The sequence below is a fragment of the Zalophus californianus genome, chromosome 12, assembly GCF_009762305.2.
Source record: "Zalophus californianus isolate mZalCal1 chromosome 12, mZalCal1.pri.v2, whole genome shotgun sequence".
NCBI classification, from domain to species: domain Eukaryota; kingdom Metazoa; phylum Chordata; class Mammalia; order Carnivora; family Otariidae; genus Zalophus; species Zalophus californianus.
The window spans coordinates 43,271,562-43,297,022 of NC_045606.1; the positions used below are offsets into that span (position 1 = coordinate 43,271,562).

General features: G+C 38.9%; 1 protein-coding gene and 1 pseudogene across 19 annotated transcripts in view; both read left to right on the top strand.

Moving 5' to 3' along the window:
* Positions 1-6: 6 nt before the first annotated feature.
* On the top strand, positions 7-19,697 carry LOC113911093 (annotated as a pseudogene).
* Positions 19,698-21,916: 2,219 nt separating this feature from the next.
* The window catches only part of PHF14 (PHD finger protein 14), a 225,257-nt gene continuing 221,712 nt past the window's right edge, over positions 21,917-25,461 (top strand). For 16 of the 19 annotated variants that reach the window (XR_003516388.2, XR_003516385.2, XR_003516386.2 and 13 more), the window contains exons 1-2: positions 21,917-22,397; positions 22,897-23,007. Coding sequence is in view for 13 of the 19 variants with exons in the window: in XM_027573355.2 (XP_027429156.1) it covers position 22,397; positions 22,897-23,007 (112 nt within the window). In the remaining 6 variants the exon portion in view is untranslated. The remainder of the gene's footprint in view (positions 22,398-22,896; positions 23,008-25,461) is intronic. The other 3 variants (XM_027573357.2, XM_027573359.2, XM_027573362.2) reach the window with 1 other exon arrangement.

A 25,461-nucleotide genomic window follows, 5' to 3' on the forward strand; every position in this document is an offset into this window, starting at 1 on the left:
CTAAGGCGCTGAGGGCGCGCATGCTGGGCGCGCGCTTGCCGGCGCTGACGGGCGCTGACGGGCGCTGAGGGAGCTAAGCGGCGCTTATCGTAGCTGAGCGTCCGGCACCTGGCGAGCGGGTCGAGTCACTTGCTGCTAAGGTCAGCGACTGCGGTTTAAGAGGACTGCAGCTGCTTCCTGTCTTAGACGGTCGCTTATGGGCAGAAGTTAAAAACTAGTAAATGACTTGAAGATGGCAGTAGACCTCAACGTAACCTCTAAATCCCTAGGTCCTGGCTCTGGATTTAATGTTTTAATGTTCAGTGCCATACCCTTGTACACTGTCCCGGGACCCAAAATTGCATTTTTTAAAAGATTTTTTTTATTGATTGATTGATTTGCGAGTGAGCGAGAGAGAAACAGCATGAGAGGGGAGAGGGTCAGAGGGAGCAGCAGGCTCCCCGCTGAGCAGGGAGCCCGATGCGGGACTGGATCCTAGGACTCCGGGAACATGACCTGAGCCGAAGGCAGTCGCCTGACCAACTGAGCCGCCCAGGCGCCCCCAAAATTGCATTCTTAAAATGTTTTGAGTGCTCCTGTACCTACACATATCTTAGACTACTTTAACACAGTTTTCATTTATCTGTTGTTTTTATTTATTTATTTTTAATCTGAAAGTCGTAACATGGGACAGGCTTCAAGGGTCTCGGGACAATCTGAACCCTCTCCAATCTCCTACGTAGAGCATTAATCGAATCATCACACCAGTGACTGGGACTGCGAAGACTAGGAAAAGGTTCCTCCGAAAAAGCAACGTTAGACCTAAAGGAGAAGTAAACATGAACCAAGTCAAAACGGGTGACGCAGGTGTACAAAATAGTGGTAGCAGGTGTGACAGGCTGAAACTGGAGAGATCCTTTTGAAAAGCGGGAGGTCTGGTATGGTCGGAACTTGAAGGGAGAGCAGGGTGGGGATCGTGATCTACTGGGCCGGTGACCACTTACACATCAAGGGCTTTATGCTGAGAGCATTAGTAAATTATGCAAAAAAAAAAAGTTGCTGTGGTTGTAAATGATTGCTTTGTCTATGAAGAATGGATTAGAGGACATAAGCATGAAAGGGGAGTAGACCGGTCAAGGGCCACTGTAGTAGTCCTTGCGAGAGATAACAGTAGATTGGACTAGTGTGGGCAATGTGATGATGTAGAAAGGATTCCAGACATTGGTCGAATGTGAGGAAGTGAGGAGAAGCAGCCCAGGATAATTTCAGGGGTTCAGTTTTGACCAGCTGTTTGGATGTTGATGCCAATTATTGAGATAAGAAACAAGAGAGAATGATGGGATATGTATTTATGTAAAATACAAGTAGATCTCTGTAAGGGCAGAAGAGAGATCTAGACTAGAAAAATATATTTAGGACTCAGTTTATTCGTGGGAAATGAAGCCATATGACTGAATGAGATTGCTTAGGGAGAGAAGGTAGAAGGTAACAAGAGAGACAAAAGACATGGAGGTGAGGAATTCCAACATGCAATGTTTGGGAGAGGAGATAAATTCAGCAAGAAATAAAAAATAAATAAGTGGTGATTATTAAGATGATATATCATGAAGCTTGGGAAGATGGTGTCTTTATAATTCATTCAGTAAATCTTGCACTAAGTACCTACTCAGCACCAGGCCCTGTTCTAACTTGGGAGAAAGCAGTGAATGCAAACACTGTTGTATCCTAATGGAGATTACATGGAAGTTGGAAGACACTATAGATAAACAAGATAACTTTAGATCATGATAAACCAATAAAATATGATAATGAGAGGACATGCTGGAGTGGAGAAAAGAAGATTACTTAAGTGAAAGTAGATAAGGAAGTTCCCTCTAACGAGGTAAATAAATAAATTTAGCCATAATATCTAAATAAATTAAGGTTACCACACTTAAATAAGGAGGTAACCTGGTGACAATATGGGTGAAGAATGTTCAATTCTTAAGAGAAATGGTTTTGAGATTGAAAAACAAAACAAAACCCCAGGCCAGTGTGGCTGAGCCATATCAAAGGAGAGAAGAAAATGAGATCAGAGAGGTTGTAAAGGACTCTGACATTGACTTTATAGATGATGGTGAGGAATGTGGCTATATTTTTAAAAATCAGCACAAAAATCATGGAAAACACTTAAAAGTGAACACAGAAACATAACAGCAGTAAGTGCAGGTGGACTTTTAGTAAAGAAATTAGAAGGAAGATTTCTTCTTGTAATATTCTCTTTTTAATGATAACAAGTGATACTAAAATAAGTGATTAGGTATACAGGAATACCACTGTTGATAAGAAAGTAAAATCCAAAGGCTTACCTTTTGGTTATTGACCTAATTTCTAGCAGTAACAATAATATAGGTAGTCAAGTGATGCCTTTGGAAATGTTAACAAAGGAGGGTTGCAGAATATAAGTTTCATTAAATATTAACCAGAATGTCAAATTATAAAAGTTTGAAATATGCATAAAGTTAGGGGAAAGAGTCTGTGACCTATATTTTAAGCAGGGATTAGAAGAATAGAAGAGACAATCAAGGAAAAGAAGCCATAGTAGAGGATGCATATTGTAAAAATACATTTTAGCTTTAGAAGTGGTTTTTGTATGTGTGGTAGATTATATTGTATACAAATACCTGTTGCCTGCCCCTGGAAGGGGATTATCACTCACTTGCCTCCATGTCAGGCTTGATAAGATGACTTGCTTTATTAGCAAATGAAATGTGAAACGTAACCTGTGTCACGCACAAGCAGAAGCTTTAAGATCCAATATGTGCCGTGTTTTTTCTTTTCTCTTTGCCACAAGATCAACAGTGTTCTAGATAGAGGTTTGGGTGTCAGGGTGAAAATTACTTGGAGCAGAGACACTGCTGACCTACAATGAACATGTATTGAGAATTAGAAATAAGCCTTTATTGCTGTAAGTCACCAGATTTAAGAGTAGTTTGTTACTGCAGCCTAACTTAGCTTACTCTAATAAAGAATTTGGCACTGAAAGTGTGGTGGTATATTACCATAAAAAAAAATCCTAAAATATCTGGCATTGGATTCAGGTCCCAGCAACAGGTCACAAGGTAACTGTTACCAGAAGCTGGAAGGATAGCAATTATGTTATACAGTGTTGGAACATTTGATGAAATTGTTGTCAATGGAAGGCAGTTAATGTACCTCATAAATTCATAGGTTTTAGTGAAATGGCAGGCATAGGGTATGTAAGCTGCATGTGTCCACTACTATTGGCAACAGTTGACAAGGTAATACAATATAGAGATGGACTCAGAAAATAATTGGTCAGTTTGCAAGCTTCAATGACAGGGAATGGAGCATCTGGAAATTTAGAGACTTGCAGAGTTAGAAGATATGGCTGATACTTATCTTCAGCTGTACAAGATAAAACGGAGATTGATGTTTAATCAAAAAGATCAATTAAAAATCTCAAGATAGTGACCCAATCATGAATGTAGCCATCACACCTTTATTGAAACATCTCAATAAATTAAGGTGTCTTAGTAAATTCTCTCAACTAAACAATTTGAAAGTCTGGACAAAGAGATAAGGGTGTAGCTCTTTCACCAAAGCCTAGCAGGATCAAGGTGACTAAAATTAAATCTCGAGAAAGAAGGAGGTATGACTAAAAAGAAATGTGAGTATAGCCATTGATGGATAGAGTTGACTGGAATCAAATAAAAGAGACATAGACTAAGTACTGATAAAAAAAAATCAGATTTGATTAAAGACACTGTGACTAATTGAGATGTTAAATGACACTTGGACTCCCAGTGTTCTGGAGATGAAAAGCAGGTTGACAGATGTACTCATCCTCCAAGGAGAGCCTATTCCTCTCTTTTTTAAAAAAATATTTTATTGATTTATTTCTTAGAGAGAAAGAGCACGTGAGCACAGAGGGAGAGGCAGATTCCCTGCTGAACAGAGAGCAGGACATACGACTCTATCCCAGGACACTGAGATCATGACTTGAGCCGAAGGCAGACGGTTAACCATCCGAGCCAACCAGGTGCCCAAGAGCCTATTCTCTAATGCCCCTTTTAGATAGATCTAGGGCAAGACTTCCCAAAGGTGAAACAGGAGCCACAGAGAATAGACTAGAACTAACCTCCAAATAGCAAATTCAAGACCTACTCAAAGAATAGTCTGTACTTTCAATCAGCAGCAACTTCTGCTTTTTGAGATTTCAGGACCGGTGTGTGCCTCCCATTCTTTCTTTTTCAGAATAGTATCATTCATGGTGGTTATCCAGTCCTTGTTCCACCACTGCATTTTGTATGTTGTGGGGCAAATAACTTTCCTGTTTCATAGGTCTCCAAATTAAGAGGAGACATACCTAGAATAGAGACTACAGCATCACTCATAAATCATGGGTTTTGAGTTGGAAATAGTGACAGTATATGACTTAGGTAATTTCCCTTGGTGAGGAGGGTGAAAGAGGAAAGGAGAAAGATCTGAATGATTGTAATCAGAAGGGCCACTGTGGTAGACTGTCTTTTTGATCACAAATATTTAATGTCCTTACTGGGAAAAGATTGTCTTCTATTTCCCTGTTGATAAGCTTTGTCAGATGACTTGATTGAGCAATAAGCATGCAAAAGTAAAAATACTGATAAAACAGGAGGAAATAAGACTTTGGGGCCTATGAAGAACATAATGTAGACTATGATCTTTGTGGAATGATCAGGCTAAAAAAGAGGAAGATTTGCGTTCCATATGGGTGAAATCAGGCAGAAGAAATAAAAGTTCATAGTGTAAGTGCATAATATGTAGAAGAAATTGAGATGAATTCAGTGTGTTGGAAGCTTAGGTTGCATAGAGAGGGGTTATAGAAAATGAAAACGGAAGAGGTTAACCCAGGTTTTTGAGAATTTTAGATTTGTAACTTGACCCTTTAGGTAGTGAGGATTCATAAAAGCTTTGTATCTAAACACAGGATAAAACAACTACAAGACATAATGATGAAGGATAGTTGGAAGGCAGGCAGGCAGGGACAAGGGGCCCCCACCCTAAGAGGAAACCACCCTTAAAAGGATTTTACTCCCTGGAAGGAGTCCTCCACCCTTTCCCATATAATAGATAGGTGACAAAAATCTGATTGGATGACAGGAAAGGGAGGATTAATCAGATTAAAACAGCCCGCTAACAAAGCCCATAAAAACCCCTAGACTTAGAAACTCCCTGTGGCAGGCACCTGCATGGCTCAGTCGGTTAAGCATCTGCCTTTGGCTCAGGTCATGATCCCAGAGTCCTGGGGTTGAGTCCTGTGTCAGGCTCCCTGGTCAGGGGGGAGTTAGCTCCTCCCTCTACCCCTCCCTCCTGCTCATGATCTCTCTCTCATTCTCTCTAATAAATAAAATCTTTAGGAAAAAAAAAAAAACTCCTTTGGCAACCCCTTCGGGTCCCGTCCCTCCTCAGGAGCTTTGTATTATCACTTTGCTATCGCTCAATAAACCTTATTTGTTGCCCACCACTCTGGTCTACCTCTTCATTCTTCGAAGCAGCATGACTAAGAACCGCTGGCACCAGGAGGAGGGGAAAAATCCTGCAACAGTAATATCTTGATAAATGAATTGGAGCTGTTTTTTACCATTTTACTCTGAGACTTGTGCCCTCTATATTTCTTGTTCCATTGTTTGATTTAATTTTGTGAAATACAAAAATGTATAAATAGTAGTTTTCTAAATTAAATGTAAGTTGTACTATGAATAGGTCTAAAAACTAAGCAGTATATCAATAGCACCCCCCCCAAAAGTGATTTTTCTTACAGAGTTTCTCTGAAAATTCAAGCCTAGAAAATTCTGGAAGGTATAGTGATTGTGTGTTGTTATTAGTGCGTGACAGTAAAGAAATGACTTCTTTAGAGACGGATAATTTGATAAGTGAGCTGTGGAATATGATAATAATACAAACCCAAGGCAGAATCTTATGTTTTACTCTGTTTGCATTTGGGCATTTAATTATTTTTCTAGCAGATATATTGACAACTGTAGTTATTTTTCTGATAATGCAAATACAAATTATACCTTCACTTGTTAATGAAGATTCTGCAGCTATCCTTAATCTAAAAATAAATATGTTCTTCCACTAGTATTATGGTTACTTAGCATAAACTGTATTTAATTATAAAATTTCTATTAGAAAAATTAGAACATATTTTCATCTGTGAAAGTTTACTTCCACTGTCGTAAATCTCAAAGCTTCACATACTGTCATTAATTTAAATTAAATACCTGAAGAACTTTATGTACAAAATTCAATGAATACTAAAAAGCAAAGAAACTCTAGCAATGTATTTATTTATTTATTTAAGATTTATTTATTTGAAAGAGATAGAGCACACAAGCAGGTAGAGGGGTAGAGGGAGAAAGAGAGAATCTCAAGCAGACACCCAGCTGAGTGTGGAGCCTGACTGGGGCCTGATCCCACAACCCTGAGATCATGACCTGAGCTGAAATCAAGAGTCTGACATTTAACCGGCTAAGCCACCCAGGCACCCCAAAACTCTAACAATTTGAAATACACTCGTTTTCACTGAAACCTTCTGGTTTAACAATATTTTAGGAAAACTGCATATTTACAATTTTTGGAAAATTATACCATACACCTAGATCTTCAAATTAGAATTTTTTTTTAGAATAGCTATGTTCTACTACTCTTCTGTTATTTATTATTTCTCTGAAATTTCTATCTTCTCTATGAATCCATTCACTCATTCACTCCTTCATTAAACATACATTAAGTGCCCAATATATATTGCTCCTCATGCTGAGTGCTTAGGATAAGAAGAATAACACATTGCAGGGGCGCCTGGTTGGCTCAGTCGTTGGGCGTCTGCCTTCAGCTCAGGTCATGATCCCAGTGTCCTGGGATCGAGCCCCACATCGGGCTCCCTGCTCAGTGGGAAGCCTGCTTCTCCCTCTCCCACTCCCACTGCTTGTGTGTTCCCTCTCTTGCTGTCTCTCTCTGTGAAATAAATAAATAAAATCTTAAGAAGAAGAAGAATAACACATTGCTGTCTTTCTTCAACATCTTCAAGTCTAGTGGGGCTAGGGGTATCATTATTACAAAGCTTTCTGATAAGTGCTACAATAGACACTGATATATGACTTAGGCTACTGGATATATAGTGTCCCAACCAAGATCAAGAATATAAATTCATCTTTGGAAATGTTAAGTCTGGTATACCTCCGAAATATCCAATTATAGATGTTCTGAAGGCTGGCAAAACATCAGTCTTCAACTCAAAGAGAAGTTTGGTCTAGAGGTACAATTTAAAAGGAAAGGGGATATAAGTGACAGTTATTGGGAACTGATGAGCTTGTCCATGAAGAATATGTGTGAAAGAAAGTGTAATGAGAGAAGAGGGTTAATGCTAAAATCCTAAAGAACATGAACAAAATGGGGACCAGACCAGGAAGGAGGAATCAGAACAGCAAAGTTGTATCAAGTCAGAAATGGAGGCATGGCGTCTCTAAAGAAGCCGTTTCTTTACTGTCACGCACTAATAACAACACACAATCACTATACCTTCCAGAATTTTCTAGGCTTGAATTTTCAGAGAAACTCTGCAAGAAAAATCACTTTTGGGGGGGTGCTATTGATATACTGCTTAGTTTTTAGACCTATTCATAGTACAATGTTTTATACCAGTCAGGGTTTAGCCAGAGAAACAGATCTTCTAGGAAATATACATACATAATAAGGAATTTATTACAAAGAATTGACATTATGCAATTGTGGGAGCAGTATTTTATTGCAGTCTGAAGTCAACAGGGGAGACAGTAAGGGAAGAGGAACATGAAGTCAGAAGCAAAGATATATTAGAACCTGTGGGGACAGGTGGAACCCATGAGGACAGAGAGACCCTATTTCTAGAGCCCTTTGTCACGGAATTAGATATAAACCTAGTTCAAGAATATAGAAACTAAAGAAGGAATTTGACAAGAAAAGGAAAACGAAGAGATGCCCCATGCATTCCATACATATTCCTCCTTCATTGAATTGTAGAATCCCAATTTCCCCTTGCTAATCAAAATCAGCCATTTAAGCTAACAGAGTAATAGAGATTTCTTTCTTTGAAATTATGACTTCCAGACCAGCAAAGCTACAGTTGCAGGGATGGTAAGTCATAATTTTACTAGTGGATCACTACAGAAGGTAAGAACCACTTCCATATTGTCTCTCACTGTTGTCCTTCAGAGTCAATCCAGAGTGGGATTATAGTGCTACAGCTGTCAACTTGGAATATTGATAGCATTTTATACAGAACCATCTGTAAAACAGGCTCAAATATGTCTTTCTTAGTTAATTGGTCATAGGCAATGCTCCATACCATAGGTTCAGGTTGAGAGGGGAGTACTGAACATGGGCATGCAACTTAGGCTTTCAGGACCTGCTCAAATCCATCTGGTGATGGTTTCCATTTGGTGATGAAATGCTGCAGTGTATATTCAATCTTATAGATTTGTTGGTCAGATAAGACCCAGTTCATGATAGATAACTGAGGTAGGATGGTAATTTGCTTCCAGCACCAACAGATCTGCTAGGTTATACATCTCAGGTTAAAAACAATTTGCATGGGGGACACCTGGGTGGCTCAGTCGGTTAGGTGTCTGCCTCTGACTCGGGTCATGATCCCAGGGTCCTGGCATCAAGTCCCGCATCAGGCTCCTTGCTCAGTGGGGAGCCTGCTTCTCCCTCTGCCCCTTCCCCTGCTCTTGAGCGAGCGTGCTCTCTCTGACAAGTAAATAAAATCTTAAAAAAAACAATTTGCATGAGAGCCCAGACTCATTGCAGGATCCTGCCCAAAACTAGCAACTTTTCAGGTTGCTCAGTAAATGGATCAGGGTAGCATACACAGATGAAGTAATTGTTGCCTCCAAAATTCAAAGAGACCCACAGAGTAGAAAGCATCTTTGTGATAAGAGGAGCCAAATGCAATAATCTGTCCTTTACTTTCAAAGAGCTATGTTGACATGTCCCAGACCACTGAAACCCTAGCAATTTCACTGAGGTGGCAGAAACCTGATTTTTGGTCAGATTTACCTCCTACCATCTGGCTTACCTATGTCCTAAGTAGTTGTTACTTCTTTCTTACTAGGTCCAATTACCATGATACCATCAGTGTAACTGACCAACATGAATTTCTATGGAATAGAGATGATCTAGGAACCTATAATAGGGCTGTAGAGTTGATGTATCCATAAGGTAAGATAGTCAAAGTGTGTTACTCATCTACAGAAAGCAAATTACTTTTTTTTTTTAGAGAGAGAAAGAGTACAAGCAGGGGGAGTGGCAGGCAGAGGGAGAGGGGAGAGGGAGAAGCAGGCTCCCCGCTCAGCAGGGAGCCTGACATGGGCCTCGATCCCAGGACCCTGGAATCATGACCTGGGCCAAAGGCAGACGCTTAACCAACTGAGCCACCCAGGCGCTCCACTTTTGTTGGTTTTTAATAACAGCTGTAGACATGGAAAGCATTCACTGGTCCAAAATTAAGGTGCCAGCAGACTTGTTCCCTCGTGAGAACCCTCTTCCGGGCTCTTCTCCCTGAGAGCCCTCAAGGGGGGGGGGGGGAGGAAGAGGCTAGCTCTGGCCTCCCTTTTTCTTATAAAGATACTAATCCCATCATGGGGACTCCACCCTCATGATCTCATCTACACCTAATTACCTCTCAAAGGCCCTATCCGAATACTGTCATATTGCAGGGTAGGGCTTCAACATATAAAGGAGTGGGGGGCACACGATCATTCAGTCCATGATAGCTACCAAACCTTCAAGGTATAGATAATTCTTATGCTATTTGTCCCATATCTTTGAAAAAGGAATCTTCAAAATTCACATTACAAAATAAGCATTAACCTCATAATAAAACTTGACAAGAAGAGTCCACCCATATTTCCTTTAATTCCAACTAGTCTAATAATAGTTTCATCAAAGAAATATCAGATCCCTCAAAATGTGGGGCCCTAGTGAAATATTAGTTAAAATTACTTGATTTAGAAACTGTTCATAGACTTACACTTTCAAGATTGGCAGATTACATTATTCAGACAATGCAGACTCTTTTTCTGTTCAAAGACACTGAAGAGTGTGGAGGGTTGAATAATGTCCACTGACATTATTTGTGAACACCTGGAACCTCAGAATGTGAAGTTATTTGGGATTAGGGTCAGTGTAGATGTAATTTGTTAAGGTCATACTTAATTAGAATTAGTTAAGGTCATACTTAATTAGAATAGGCCCTAAATCCAATGACTGATTTTCTTGTAAGAAAAGAAGGGAAGACATAGACACACAGAGAAGTGACGTAAAAACAGAGACACAGATTGGAGTTATGCTACCACAAGCCCAGGAACACCGGGAGCCACTAGGAACTAGAAGAGGCGGGGAAAGATTCTCCCCTACAGTTTTTGGAGGAAGTGTGGCCCTGTCAACACCTTGATTTCAGATTTCTGACCCCCAGAACTGTGAGAAAATAAATTCCTCTTGCTTTAAGCCACCCAGTTATAATAATTTTTATGGTAAACTTCAAAAAACTAAGGTAGATTTTGGTGCCAGAAGTGAGTCTCTCCTGTAACAAATACCTAAAAAAGAGGAAATGCCTTTGGAATTGGGTAATGGGGTAGAGGCTGGAAGAATTTTGAAGTGCATGATAGAAAAATCCTAGATTGCCTTGAAGAGACAATTCATAGAAACAGACACATCAAAGGCAGTTCTGATGATGGTTCTGTTGGAAATGAGCACAGTGGAGAAAGCTACTATCATCTTAGAGAATACTCATATTGTCATGAACAGAATATTGGTAGAATTATAAATATTAAAGGTGCTTCTGGTGACAGAAAGAAATGAGGCCAATGTTACTGGCCATTGGAAGAAAGGTGATCTTTGTTATAAGTGGCAGACAACTTGGCTAAATTGTGTCCTTTCGTTGGGTATAAAGTAGAACTTGTCAATGATGAATTTGGATATTTAGCTGAGGAGATTTCCAAGTAAAGTGTTAAAAGGTACAGCCTTGTTTCTCTTTGCTACTTATAGTAAAATGCAAGAGGAAAAGAATAAAGAACTGTTAAGCAAAATGGAGATAGTGCAAGAGACATATGCGATAGAGAGCATCCAAGATACATGAAATTGAAGTCCTGAAGAAGACTAAGATTTTAAGGCAAAAAAATTGGAGATATAATAACAAAGATTGTTTCAAATCTGATGTAGGATATCAAACTAAAGATTCAAAACTCTCATTAAGTATTGTATAGAAGAGAAGAAAACAGACCTTAATACATTGCTGATGAGAGTATAAATTGGTACTACACTTCAAAAATCTGTTTGACTTTTTGTACCAAAATTGAATATTTGAATATTATACAATCCAGTAATTTCACTCTGAGATATAAACCCAACAGTAATGTGTGCTTATGTGCACTGAGAGACACAAACAAGAATGCATATAGAATCATTATTTATAATAGCTTTGAACTGGAAAGAGCAAAAATGTTTATCAAGGGCAAATGAATAAATAAATGTAGTACATTCAAGCATATGATTCCATATTGCAAATGAAGTACAAGTACACACAACATAAATGATTCTCACAAAAAACAAATTGTTCAAAGAAACCAGAAGCAAACAACATTGTGTGAGTCCATTTATATACAATTTTAAAATAGTATTAGACTCAGGATAATGACTAACTTTATAGGAAGTAAGGAGTTGAAGAGGCTCAAGAGAGGCTTCTTTGGTCTTGGCATGGTGGATTTTTTTTTTTTTTTTTAAGATTTATTTATTTGAGAGAGAGAGAGAAACAGAGGGAGAATGAGAGAGAGAAGCAGACTCCCTGCTGAACAGAGAGCCTGATGAGGGGCTCAGTCCCAGGACCTGGAGATCATGACCTGAGCCTAAGGCAGACACTTAACCAGCTGAGCCACCTAGGCGCCCCTTTACGTGGTGTTTGGAAAGATGTTTACTTCTTGATGATCCTTTGATCTGTACATTTGTTTATTTTTCACTTTTCTCTGTTATATTTTCCAATAATTTCTTTAAACTGAATTGTTTAGATTTAGAACAATGTTAGGGAGTTTGCTTATGATTGTCACTTAAAGATCTGATGGATTAAAAAAAAGAACAGAGGGTATCATTTGTGCATTTTTGTTTGTTTGAAAGCTTCTCTACAGCTTTTGAGTTGATGACATGAAACTTGTCGCTACTAATCTTATTTGTCTAACATCCAATATTGTACATTTTATGATGTTGCTTCACTGATGCTGTCTTTGCCCATCTGCTTTGCTTTCTTGGGACTTGCCCCTTGTGAAACACAGCTAAGACTGCCATTCATATGCACTGAAAAATAATTAAATACCTTAGCTTGTCTAAGAGATCTGTCTAATAAACAGCTATTACTGAGGGCACCTGGGTGGCTCAGTTGGTTAATAAACAGCTATTACAGCAAATACTGAAATACCTCTTACTTTTTTCTTCATACAGAACAAATACTGATAAAATTTCACAGTATCATGTCAGTTTTTAAAAAAGCTATGTTATGGGGCACCTGGGTGGCTCAGTCGTTAAGCATCTGTCTTCGGCTCAGGTCATGATCCCAGGGTCCTGGGATCAAGTCCCGTATCAGTCTCCCTGCTCAGCAGGAAGCCTGCTTCTGCCTCTCCCACTCCCCCTGCTTGTGTTCCTTCTCTGTCAAATGGATAAATAAAATCTTAAAAAATAAATAAATAAAAATAAAAAAGCTATGTTACTATGTGAATTAATCATGAAAACACTGTGCTTGATTAAAGAATCCAGACACGAGACCGACATTTTTTATTGTATTTATATGAAATATCTAGAATAGGCAAATCCAGAGAGACAGAAAGTCAATTATTGATTGCCAGGGACTAGGAATAGGGGAAATGTGAAGTAACTGCTAATGGTTATGAGATTTCTGTCTGGAGTAAGTAAATGTTCTAGAATTAGATAGTGGTAATCATTGTACAACTTTTGAATATGCTAAAAACTGAATTTTACACCACAAAAGGGTAAGTTTTATGGTATGTGAATTATATCTCAAAAAAGCCATTATAAAAACTAAGCCCTGAGCTAAGCACGTTTTTTATTTTTTTAAAGGTTTATTTATTTATGTATGTATTTATTTATTTTAAAGATTTATCCATTTATTTTGAGAGAGTGAGAATGAGAGAGAGAGTACATGAGAGGGGGGAAGGTTAGAGGGAGAAGCAGGCTCCCCGCTGAGCAGGGAGCCCGATGCGGGACTCGATCCTAGGACTCCAGGATCATGACCTGAGCCGAAGGCAGTCGCTTAACCAACTGAGCCACCCAGGCACCCAAAGGTTTATTTATTTATTTTAGAGAGAGAGAAATAGAGAGAGCGCAGACCAGGGGGAAGTGCAGAGGGAGAGGGAAAGAGGAAGCCGACTCTGATGGGGTCAATCTCTGATGGCAGATCATGACCTGAGCCAAAACCAATAGTCAGATGTTTAACCAACTGAGCCACCCAGGCACCCCAAGCACCTTTTCTAAAAAGGTAATCTTGTTATATCTAGAGAGATGATTGATGGGCTAAGGTACAAAGACAAGATGATAATTTATTTTCATGATAGTCTTTTGTGCATTTAAAATTTTTGTACTATATATACATACTAGCTGTGAGATAACTTAACTTAAAATCTTTTCAATATTATTCATTTGTTAAATATGTAGAAAGGTTTTATTCATGTAATACTAGAGTAGATTTTTGCTGCCTAAATACTTGAAGAAAATCCTGTAGTCAGTATATTTTACATAATTTGAAAAGGATGATTATCAGTGAACCCTTTATTATAAAACATTGAAAGAATTTTATCTATTTATTTTTAAGATTTTATTTATTTATTTGACAGACAGAGAGACAATGAGAGAAGGAACACAAGCAGGGAGAGTGGTAGAGGGAGAAGCAGGCTTCCCGTTGAGCAGGGAGCCCGATGCAGGCTCGATGTGGGGCTCAATCCCAGGACCCTGGGACCATGACCTGAGCCTAAGGCAGACGCTTAACAACTAAGCTACCCAGGCGCCCCAACATTGAAAGAATTTTAGAAGTTCCCAGACATCCAAAGTTGTAGTTAAGAATTCTGACTTGAACCTGATTCCTATTCCTTTGTAGATATCCTGTCTTTTCCGATCTCGTCTGTCTTTTCTCTAAAGTAACATTTAGAATTCTCTTGAAGTTCAGAAATTTGAGCACAATCTTTTCTTCATCAATATTGTTTTCTCTTGAATATCTCTGAAGATATTAATTTCTTTTAAAGATTTTATTTATGTATTTGACAGTGAGAGACACAGTGAGAGAGGGAACACAAGCAGGGGGAGTGGGAGTGGGAGAGGGAGAAGCAGGCTTCCCGCCGAGCAGGGAGCCCAATGCGGGGCTCCATCCCAGGACCCTGAGATCGTGACCTGAGCCGAAAACAGACGCTGAATGACTGAGCCACCCAGGCGGCCCTCTGAAAATATTAATTATGGCGAGATAATATGAGCTATGGACTCTCTGCAGGGGATATCCTTAAAGGATTGTAAATGATGGCTAGCTGCTGCCTTGTGCTGGTTCCAACGCAGTTCAATATTTCTTATTTTCATCTTAGCATTCTATCAAAACAAATACTTGCTACAAAAAGCTGGCCTTCAACAGGCACCTTATTCCAGGTGATCACATGTGATAATATAAGTAACTATTTTATCATGCATGCCTTGGATTGCCAATATCTTATTTTCCACCGGTAATAAAATCACCACTGTCTTTTGACCCACACCAAGTTAAATAATAAATCTTAAATTCCCATTTTGAGGTTTTATTTATTTATTTTCTGAACACCTTTCTGCACTAAACTCTGTATCAGACAAGGTTTCAGTAGAGGAAACAGAAACCACTCTAAGTATGTTAGGCTGAAAAGAAAGTTGGTACATATGAAGTCATTTGAAAGGCTGGAGGAGTGAAAGTCACGGATCAAATGAGACTTTTAGTTTGAAGATCATACACTTGCAGCTGAGATCTAGAAGTCAGAAAATGAGTGCAGCTATTGTCACTAACCTTTTCCAGAACTGTTCCTCCAACATAACCTTATACCTTTGAAGCTGGTGAGTAGATGCCAGAATGTGGATTCTACCTTCATAGATTATGGAGCTTGTTTTGGTGCTGCTGCAGCTAAAAGTAGATGGCCTCTGCCTCCCTTTTACCTTCTAAATCTCATGATGTACATAGGAGCCCTGATATATCTGAATTATATAATTGTTTTAAAGGTTTTTAAAACGTTAGTTCCTCTCATGTTGTTAGTTTTACTTTAATATTTAATGAAACTTGGTTGCCTATATATGTCTGTATACATGGATTGCATGGTATTGGTAGCCAAAATTTATATACCTTGCCTAAATAAGCAGCTCTGTTCACTCGGCAAAAAATGAATGCAAGTTCTGTTTACAGACATCCTTGCTCCAACGGTTATAGTGGGTGGGTGCATGTGAATGAGTAGGCTGTCCTTTATGGTTTATGAGTAGTTTATGCTAGATTTTTCTATTTCTTATGGCAGTTGATCGTCACTGGGCTCACTATCATTCTTTCTTTTATAAACCTAGTGCCCATTCTGAAAATTTCTGGAGTCAGACTTCCCACTTAATAGAACTGACCTTGAACTTTTATTCTGGAGAGAAAGCTGAAAACAGGATTGTTGTGTGACTTTTTCCTTTTAATGAATCACCCAGACTGTTGTCCTAGTCTTGGCCCTTTTTACAGGCCTTATTATCCCTCATCTGAGTGCCCTACAAAGGGTACTTTGTAGGAAAATCTGACTTCAGTAACTCCTTTTTCACCTGGATGAAATTATTAGCTTCTTAGTTTGGTGGGTTTTGTTGGGAATCTGAGCCTACCTCTATAACTATCAAAATTCCTCAGTAGCCTTCAAAAGTTTGTTGGTGATACTCCTCCTGGGTTTATAATAGTACTATGGTTTTATGGTCTTATTTCTATTTTTATATTTATTCCGTGACTTCAGTGAAATCTGGGGAGGGTAGAAAGATAATTCATGTGTTTAACTACCCTTTGTGAACCAAATATATTATCCTTAGATTTATAACAAACTGATTTGCACTTTCCTGGATTAAAAAAATTAATCAGGATCTACAGCTTCTCCCTTGAACCATATAAGACAATTCAATTTTTGTTTTCATTTCTCTTATTTTACTTTCCCCATGCTTCCCATCTCTTTACCTCCAAATCTCTTGGATTTGGTTATAATCTTTTAGAATTATGGCTCTTCTGGTTACCTATCCTTGCTTAATAATTGTATTAAATTTCACAATTTCATTATCAATAATTATTCATATTTAATTATAACTTTTTTTCTCTTTTCTTTTTACATCATTATGTGCATTGCATGTTCTTGGGGTTTTGGGGGGTTTTTTTTCCTCCCATTTTTCTGGAGTAATTTTGGAGATAGAATCCTTTGTCATCTGCTTCTTAAAACTTCTCATTTAACTACAGAGGTTATTTTAAAAAAAAAAAATCTTTTTTTTAAAGATTTTATTTATTTGAGAGAGAGAATGAGAGAAAGAGAGAGCATGAGAGGGGGGAGGGTCAGAGGGAGAAGCAGACTCCCCGCTGAGCAGGGAGCCCGATGAGCAGGGAGCCCGAAGGCAGTCGCCCAACCAACTGAGCCACCCAGGCGCCCTTAACTAGAGAGGTTACTATTATCATGCCCAGATTCTAAATGAAGAATTAGAGGCTCAAAGAGTTCAAGTTACCTTTTGAAGGTCAAACAGAAATTCAGTGGCAAAGCTTGGACTCAAATTCAAGTCTGCAGACTCTCTGTTTGCTGTCTTTTGCTTCTCAGTTTGTTTCTTTTTTATATAGCAAGTGTCCATACAACACTATGCTGCTTACTTAACCACCTTTTGTAGTAGTTTGAAGGACCATTTCTAAATATAAATCTGTCTTTTATACTTGTTGATGATACTTGTACAGTCATGTTCAGCTTGATTAGTTGGAGAGAACTGAACATTAAGAGTATTCTTTGTCAAAATACTACATTAAGGCTGTCCATGGTTCCAACTATTAGGAAATAATTATTCTCCTAATATGTGTACTAATGCATGGATACCTTGAACTGAATAGAGAATAAAAAGAAAAGCATGCAGGATTATATAACACAAGTATTTTTAACAAGAAGATGGCATGTCATTAGGAGATTCAAATTTTTCTGAGTTAAGAATGCTCACAGTAATTTACAATATGTGCCTTCAAGACACATAGAAAAATATTATAGGAGATGCTAATACAGCAGTTCATAAACAATAAAGATTCTTTATATGACAGAAAAATAGTAGCAAAGCAACATCCCTTATGAACATAGAAGCAAAAATACTCAACAAAATACTAGCAAAACTGAATCCAGTAACATATACACCATGACTAAATGGAATTTGTACCAGTAATGCAAGGTTGGTTCAACATGAAAATCAATGTACTACACCATACTGACAAAATTACAAAAGTATAAAAACCACATGATTGTTCCGATATATACAGAAAAAGCATTTAATAAAACTCAAAACTCTTTCAAAATGAAAACAATCAGCAAACTAGAAACACAAAAGAAGTTATTCTTTTATGAAATAAAAGCATCTATGAAAACCCATAGCTAACATCAGACTAAAACAGTGATAGATTGAAAGCTTTCTTTCTAAGATCAAGAACAAGACAAGGAATTGTATCCTTACTACTTTTATTCAACAGTGTACTGTGAATTCTAACCACAATGTTTAGGAAAAAAGAAAAAAAGAGGGCAGAAAAGGGAGGAAATTGTACATAAGTTTTCGGCTAGCATCCCATTGGCCAGAACTTAATTATGTAACCACATATAACTTCGAGAAAGTTAGAAAATGTAGTCTCTATTATTATTATTTTTTTTTAGATTTTATTTATTTATTTGACAGAGAGAGACACACAGTGAGAGAGGGAACACAAGCAGGGGGAGTGGGAGAGGGAGAAGCAGGCTTCCCGCCAAGCAGGGACCCAATGCGGGGCTTGATCCCAGGACCCTGGGATCATGACCTGAGCGGAACGCAGGCGCTTAACGACTGAGCCACCCAGGCACCCCTGTAGTTGCTATTCTTGAAAAACTTGTGTCTAGTGGGGCACCTGGGTGGCTTAGTCAGTTAAGCGTCAGACTCTTGATTTTGGCTCAGGTCATGATCTCAGGGTCTTCAGATTGAGCCCAGATTGAGCCCTGTGCTGGGCTCTAGGCTCCTCCCCTCCCCCTCTCCCAGCTTTTTCTCTCTCTCAGATAAATAAATAAAATCTTTTCAAAAAAGAGAAAAACTTGTGTCTAGTTAAAATTTGGGGCTTTTATTTTTGGAAGACAAAGATAATAGGTATTGGGAAACAACTAGCAGTTTCTTCCACATTTATTAAATACAAATCAAAAAAGCAATTTGCTATTTAAATTTTTTTTCTTTCTCCATTTTTTTCCTTCCTTCGTTTTTTCCTTTTTGTCTTTTAACTCATGTATTGCAAAGGTTAAAAAGATTGCTAATTTAAATGCAACATGGTCCTCTGGATTGGATCTTGGACAAAAGAGGACATTAGTGAGAGAACTAGTAAAATCCAAATAAAGTTTGTGGCTTAATTAATAATATTGTACTAATGTTAATTTCTTAGTTTTGTAAATGTAACATTGTTATGCAAAATATTAACATTAGTGGAAGCAGGGTGAGGAGTATATACAAACTCAGTATTATTGGTGCATTCTTTCATAAATCTAAAACTACTTAGAAATTAAAAGTTAAAAAAAATGATTATTAATACTCAATGGCCAGGGGTTTGGAAAGAATTCTCATGCACTCTTGGTGATAATATATATTAGTACAGCCTATTTTTAGAGAGCAATTGGGCAATGTTTATTAAATATAAATGTGTTTGTATTTTTTTATTCAGAAAATCTATTTCTATCAGTGGCCCATGGCAGCAAGATGGTGGTGCAGATTTCCAAGAAGATGAAGTTTGTTGCCAATGGCATCTTTAAACCTGAACTGAACGAGTTTCTCACTCAGGACCTGGCTGAAGATGGCTACTCTGGGATTGAGGTCTGAATTACACCGACCAGGACAAAAATCATTATCTTGGCCACCAGAACACAGAATGTTCTTGGTGAGAAGGGCCAGCAGATCTGGGAATTGACCACTGTGGTTCAGAAGAGGTTTGATTTCCCTGAGGACAGTGTAGAACTGTAAACTGAAAAGGTGGCCACAAGAGGTCTGTGTGCTATTACTAGGGCAGAGTCTCCAATACAAACTCCTAGAAGGACTTGCTGTGCAGAGGGTTTGCTATAGTGTGCTGCAGTTCATCATGAAGGGTGGGGCCAAAGGCTGTGAGATCTTGGTGTCTGGGAAACTCCTAAATCCATGACGTTTATGCATGGCCTGATGATTCACAGTGGGGACCCTATTAACTATTATGTTGACACTGCTGAGGCATCAAAGTGAAGATCATGCTTCCTGGGGACCCACGTGGTAAGACTGGCCCTAAGAAGCCCCTGCTTGGTCATGTGAGCACTGTGGAACCCAAAGATGAGATATTGCCTACCACCCCCATCTTGGAACAGAAGGGTAGGAATCCAGAGCGGCCTGCCATGCTGCAGCCAGTACCCACAGGATAACAGGGTCTCCTTGGCAGCTGGATCTGGAATCTGGATTTTGCCATGTAAAGACCTTTAATAAAATCTTTGAAGAAAAAAAAAAAAAGACAATCTATTTCTAGGAATTTCTCTTATAGAAACTTAAATGCTAGCTTTTGGAGTGTCTTTTCCCTTTTAGATAATTCAGCATACTTCCTCCCAGTGAATCTAGGAGGAGAGTGGAATGTTTGGTTCTCTAACCTCAGAAGTAAAACAATCCTTAGTATGGTTCATGTTTGAAATAGAATGGAAATTAAGTTTCTCAAGTGGAGCTGGTCAAATAATTAAGTTGCTAGGCTTTTAACTGGAGGAATAACAGTTCTGAAGGCCAGTGGGTAGTATTAAGGATTAGATGCCACCTCTGGGTCTTGACAAAATGAGGTGTGGGAGGCTGAGTGGCCTCCAGTTGAGAGGACTGCAGGGTAACTTTCCATTTTAGACAAGAAGTGCATGAATAATCATTGAAAAGGAAGAGGGTTTACTAAGAAGGTTGTAAAATTTTGGAATTTAAGTTTCTACAGCACTGTAGAATGGTTTGAGGAGGCACATAGCAGTGGTAGTTTGGATCAGGGGACTAGAGACTCTTAGAGATTGGAGGAGTTTACATTTTTAGCAGGGATAAGGAACACAGAAAGATGAGGTTGCAATATAATTTGTACAGCTACTGTTATGGTGGAACGTCCTGGGACATTAGAAGTAGTCCAGCTTTTGGGGAATTTAGCCAATCCTTAGCCCTGAGCATTTGCCCATGACCTTTCCTTGGTCTGGAACACTTCTGTCTCCTTTTCTCACTTTCTCAGGTCAGTTCAGACTATGTTTTGCTCTATCACTTTCTCTAGGAAGCCTTCCCTGAGTGCCTTCTCTCCTCTTAGCATGTGTACTCTTTCTCTGGTAGCCTGTCTCACAATATACAGCAATTGTCTTACCTGTTTGTATCCTTACCTGTACCTTAAGTTCTGGAAGGAAAGAGACAACTATCTTGCAGGCCGTCCAGCCTCCATGTAATCAATCCATAAATTATACTACTTTGTAGTAAATATTTACTATTTTGTCAAATTTAATATTATAAAATTCAATTCCAGTTCACAAAATAATCTAACACGTTTCTTTAAAGAGTAAGCTTCACTAATGCATTATATGATTTGATTCCTACACATTTATTTTCCCATGTTACAAACACTGCCACTCAATGTTTATGTGTGGAATAAACTAGTGAACTGAATCAACTTCATCCAATTCTAGTCCTTGATATATAAACTTTTGAAAAGTATTACTAGTCAAATTCTAACATTTTAATATCATTTAAAAAGTATTTAACCTGTATGTAAATAAATGTGGTGTTTGAAACTGTTGAAGGACTGCCATATCCAGTTGTACACACTAACCTGAGTTTTTATGGATTTAAAAATTCATCTAAAAAATTAAATTTCCTAAGTGAATGCAAGGCATTCACATTCATTTGGACACACATCCTGAGGTAATACACAATCTACTTGTGAAATGGATTATTTTCCCCTAGATGTATTCTTAGTAAAATTAAATACTGTCTATTTTATTTATATGAAAAAGACTGTCCACAGTACACTCGTTGTAATAATACTTAATTACTATAACTTAATGCTTTTTTCCCCTCTTTTACAGTGTAATTTTCAAAGCAGCTAAGTCTAATGCGATTCTCACATTTCCCTCTTTCAGGAAATAAAATACTCACACGTTCCAAGGTATTTAAAGCGATGCAATTTGCAGAGGCAGCAGGTAGAACGTTGCTGTCGGTATTATTTATGTTTTTGGTAGCAATTTAAGCTAGCAACGCCTCCTTCTGTAAAGTGTACTCCTAGTAACTACTTAAGAAACAAACACCAGGGGAGTCTGCTTCTCCCTCTGACCCTCCCCCCTCTCATGTGCTCTCTCTCTCTCATTCTGCCTCAAATAAATAAATAAAAAAATCTTTAAAAAAAAAAAAAAGAAAAGAAACAAACACCAGGAACAAACGTTGGCCTCCCACGGATTTGGGCGGGGGGTGGAGCCTCAGTGATTTGTGGGAAGAGCCTCTCAGGGCCTGGGAGGGCTCTCTGCTCCCGCTCGTCAATACTCGGCTCCGCTCGGCTCCCTCTCGGATCTCGCTCGGCTCTGTTCGGCTCCTCCTGCAGGAGAGACAAGAGAGCGCCTGAAACTGCGGCGCACGCGCTCACGGCTCGTGCTGCTCTTAGGGCCCCGCTTTGCCGTGTGTTTTCACTTCCTTCTCTTCCGAGCTGTATCCGGGTCGTTGCTTTCTCTATTGTCTCAGGCAAACGACCTCGGACTTTGCAAATTCTGGGTCTTTTGTTGCTTCTGGTGCAAGCTAATAAAGTTTTTCTTTCTTTTATTTTTTTCTAACAGTTTTAACGGAGGAAATTAACTCCCCAGAGCTGCCGGGGCCTGAGGGAGCCTCTGGCACTGGAGCGCCGTGGGAAGGGGCGCGAGCGGCCGGGGCCGGTTCGGCAAGGACTAGGGGGCGGGGTGGGGGGCGGGAGGGGACCTCAGCGCTGCTCTCTAGGCGCCCGGGCCCGGTCGGCGGCGCCGCCGATTTTAAGTAGCATCTTTCGGATTTGTTCCCGCGGTATCAGTCCCGACTTCAGCGCTGCCAGGCTCTCGCAGCCTCTCCCTAGGTCTCCTCCAAACGACCACCTCACGGATTCCTTAGTAAGTGTGTTGGAGGCCTCCGCCGGGAGAAAGGTGCATTTCAGCCCTTCTAGAAGTCAGGGCCTGTGGGAGCAGGGTGGGGGTGGCAGGTTTCTGCTGGAAGCTGGACCTTTCGTGGGCGCTTCCCTTCCACAGTCTGCGAGAATGAACGAGGCTTCTTTAATTATCTGGGCTTCGCGTTTTCTTTCTGTTGACTGTCTCCGTGTCTAAGTGAGGGATTATGAACTAGTCGCAGAAATGTAAGAGGATGTTATGGGGGTTAGCTTTGATTTTGGTTGGCCTGGGTTCGCCTTTGCCACACCCCAGCCTGGAGCCGCCTCTGCTGCTGGCCAGCCCTCCCCAGCCCGTGTGCCCACTCCAAGCGAGCTTCCTACACTTTTTGCTGAGAACTGAATTAGACAGATTCCCTGCACGAGGTCATCTGTATCTTCCCTTAGCATCACAGTTGTCTGTGCTTGGCGTGATTATTAATGACGATGTAATGTTTTTCTCTTAACAGTGGATCGCAGCTCCAAGAGGAGGCAGGTGAAGCCTTTGGCAGCTTCTCTGTTAGAAGCTCTCGATTATGATAGTTCAGATGACAGTGATTTTAAAGTTGGAGATGCCTCAGGTAAATGTTTCCTTTTCTTCCCTTTTCCCAGCTTTCTGGAAGTTGGGCCTATTTTCAGATCCTTTTTAAAAATCGGTTTTGATTAAGATGCCAATTTAAAGTTAAAGCACATAAACTTCATTTATTTTGTCCATTTGATTTCTCACATTTCCCGAAGATCCTTTCACTAGATCCTATCATTGCTTCTGTTTATATTGATACTCAGATAATTAGGAGGCAGAAAATAACTTATACTATAGATACCAAAGCGTTTTCTCTGTTCTTTACTCAAAAATAATTTAAGCTTATTTTATGGATAGAGGGGGAAAAAATATCCAGAAGTCAAATAATATCCTGAGAGTAATGTGAGCCATGAACAGGGTTCTTCTTTATTCACATCACTTGGCACCCTCTGAGGGGAGTTTTGCTTTTTGTCTATTAGCTCCCTTAACCAGAATAAAGGTGACCAGAGTAAAAAGTTGTACTTTGTGGTGGGTGTTGGACCTTGTAGATTGGGCTTTTCAAAACTCTCTGAAGTACAAAGATACATGTTTACTCATTATATTTTGTGATTTTAAAAACAAACTTTTAAGAAGGTCATACGTTCACATTGTACAAGATTGGAAAACACAAAAATACGGTTTTCCATGGTATCTTCTGTTTATTATACTTCACATATATAGATATATATGTATAGTTTTAATTGCAGGAATCTGAAAAATGTACATTTTATGTGAAAAATACTACAACACACGTACAGTAAAAATTACTTATAATTTTGCCCCTTCTGATGGAAGTTTTATAAAGACTTTTCAGTTTCATCCCTTTAATAATTTTAAAGTGTTCCCCCAGAGAGTTTTCTGTGCTTAGTCATAACACTCTCCCTTCCCATTTTTTTTTTTTAACCTGCTAGGGATGATAAGATGAAGTAAGGTTATGTTGCGTTTCTGTTATTTAAATAACATCAACAAGTAGAATTTGCATGGTGATTTACTGAGACCTTTTTGTTTCCATAATCTCATTTAACTTTTGTAATAGCTTAGTGAAGGAAATATTATTTTACAGATAACAGGGCACTTGAGTTCAAAGAACTTGCAGGAGGTCACTTAGGCCATAATAGATGCAAATCCTTGTCTTTTGACTCCAAAATTTAAGTCTTTTTGCTGCAGAGATCCTAAAAGTAAATAGATGTAATCTTAAACTGAAACTACTTGGATTTTGTGACTAATTGAGGTCACTCCCAACAATCAAAAAGTTAAGTTTATCTTGATTGTCTTTTAACCTTTGCTTCTCAGCCAGTTTCTCTCCCTTTTATTAGTCAACTTACTGATGTTTGGTCCTTCCAAAGGAGGAAAGCAAGGGAAGGGAAAGGAGCCAGAACTTTTTAAGTACTCTTGGTGAGAATCTTTGTAGATAATATTTTTGGTTAGAATGTAGTTTTGGTCCAGATTGTTAACTGTTAAAATAGTTGTTGGGTTTCAGAAGTTACGACTCATTTGAATACCATTATGAAAAAACTCCGAAGCTTAATCTTTAAGTATTCCATAATTGTTTCTGTGACAACAAATCCTGACTTTGTAGATTTTTTTTCTTTTTGTTTACTGAGTTATAGTCATTCACAGGTATCACTTCTCTTTACAAAGGTTAAAACAATTTAATGTTACAAACTGCTTTTTCAAGATAATTTTTGGTATCAAGCTAAGTGGAGATTCCTGACCTTGTTAAATCTTAATCAGAGTTGATGGGAATTATCAATTATGTATGAAAAGTGGGAGGATGAGTTTTGTTAGGCTGATAATTTTTTTATGTTTGAAATTTTTAAAAATTTTTTTATCGTTATGTTAATCACCATACATTACATCATTAGTTTTTGATGTAGTGTTCCGTGATTGTTTGTGTATAGCACCCAGTGCTCCATGCAGAGCGTGCCCTCTTTAATACCCATCACGAGGCTAACCCATCCCCCTCCCCCCCTCCCCTCTAGAACCCTCAGTGTGTTTTTCAGAGTCCATCGTCTCTCATGGTTCATCTCCCCCTCCGATTTTCCCCCCTTCATTCTTCCCCTCCTGCTATCTTCTTTTTTTTTTTTCTTAACATATATTGCATTATTTGTTTCAGAGGTACAGATCTCTGATTCAACCAGTCCTACACAATTCACAGTGCTCACCATAGCACATACCCTCCCCAATGTCTATCACCCCGCCACCCGATCCCTTCCACCCCCCCCCAGCAACCCTCAGTTTGTTTCCTGAGATTAAGAATTCCTCATATCATAGAGGGTGTTATGCTGAGCGAAGTAAGTCAATCAGAGAAAGACATGTATCATATGACCTCACTGATAGGCTGATAATTTTTTAAAAAATGTCTTCAAAGCACTAAAAAATATATACTTTCTGTTCCCTCCTGTCATCATAGTTAGTCTGCTCTATTTGTAATTTACTTCCTTGGGCGCTGTGTAGTTCTTATGTTACTGGA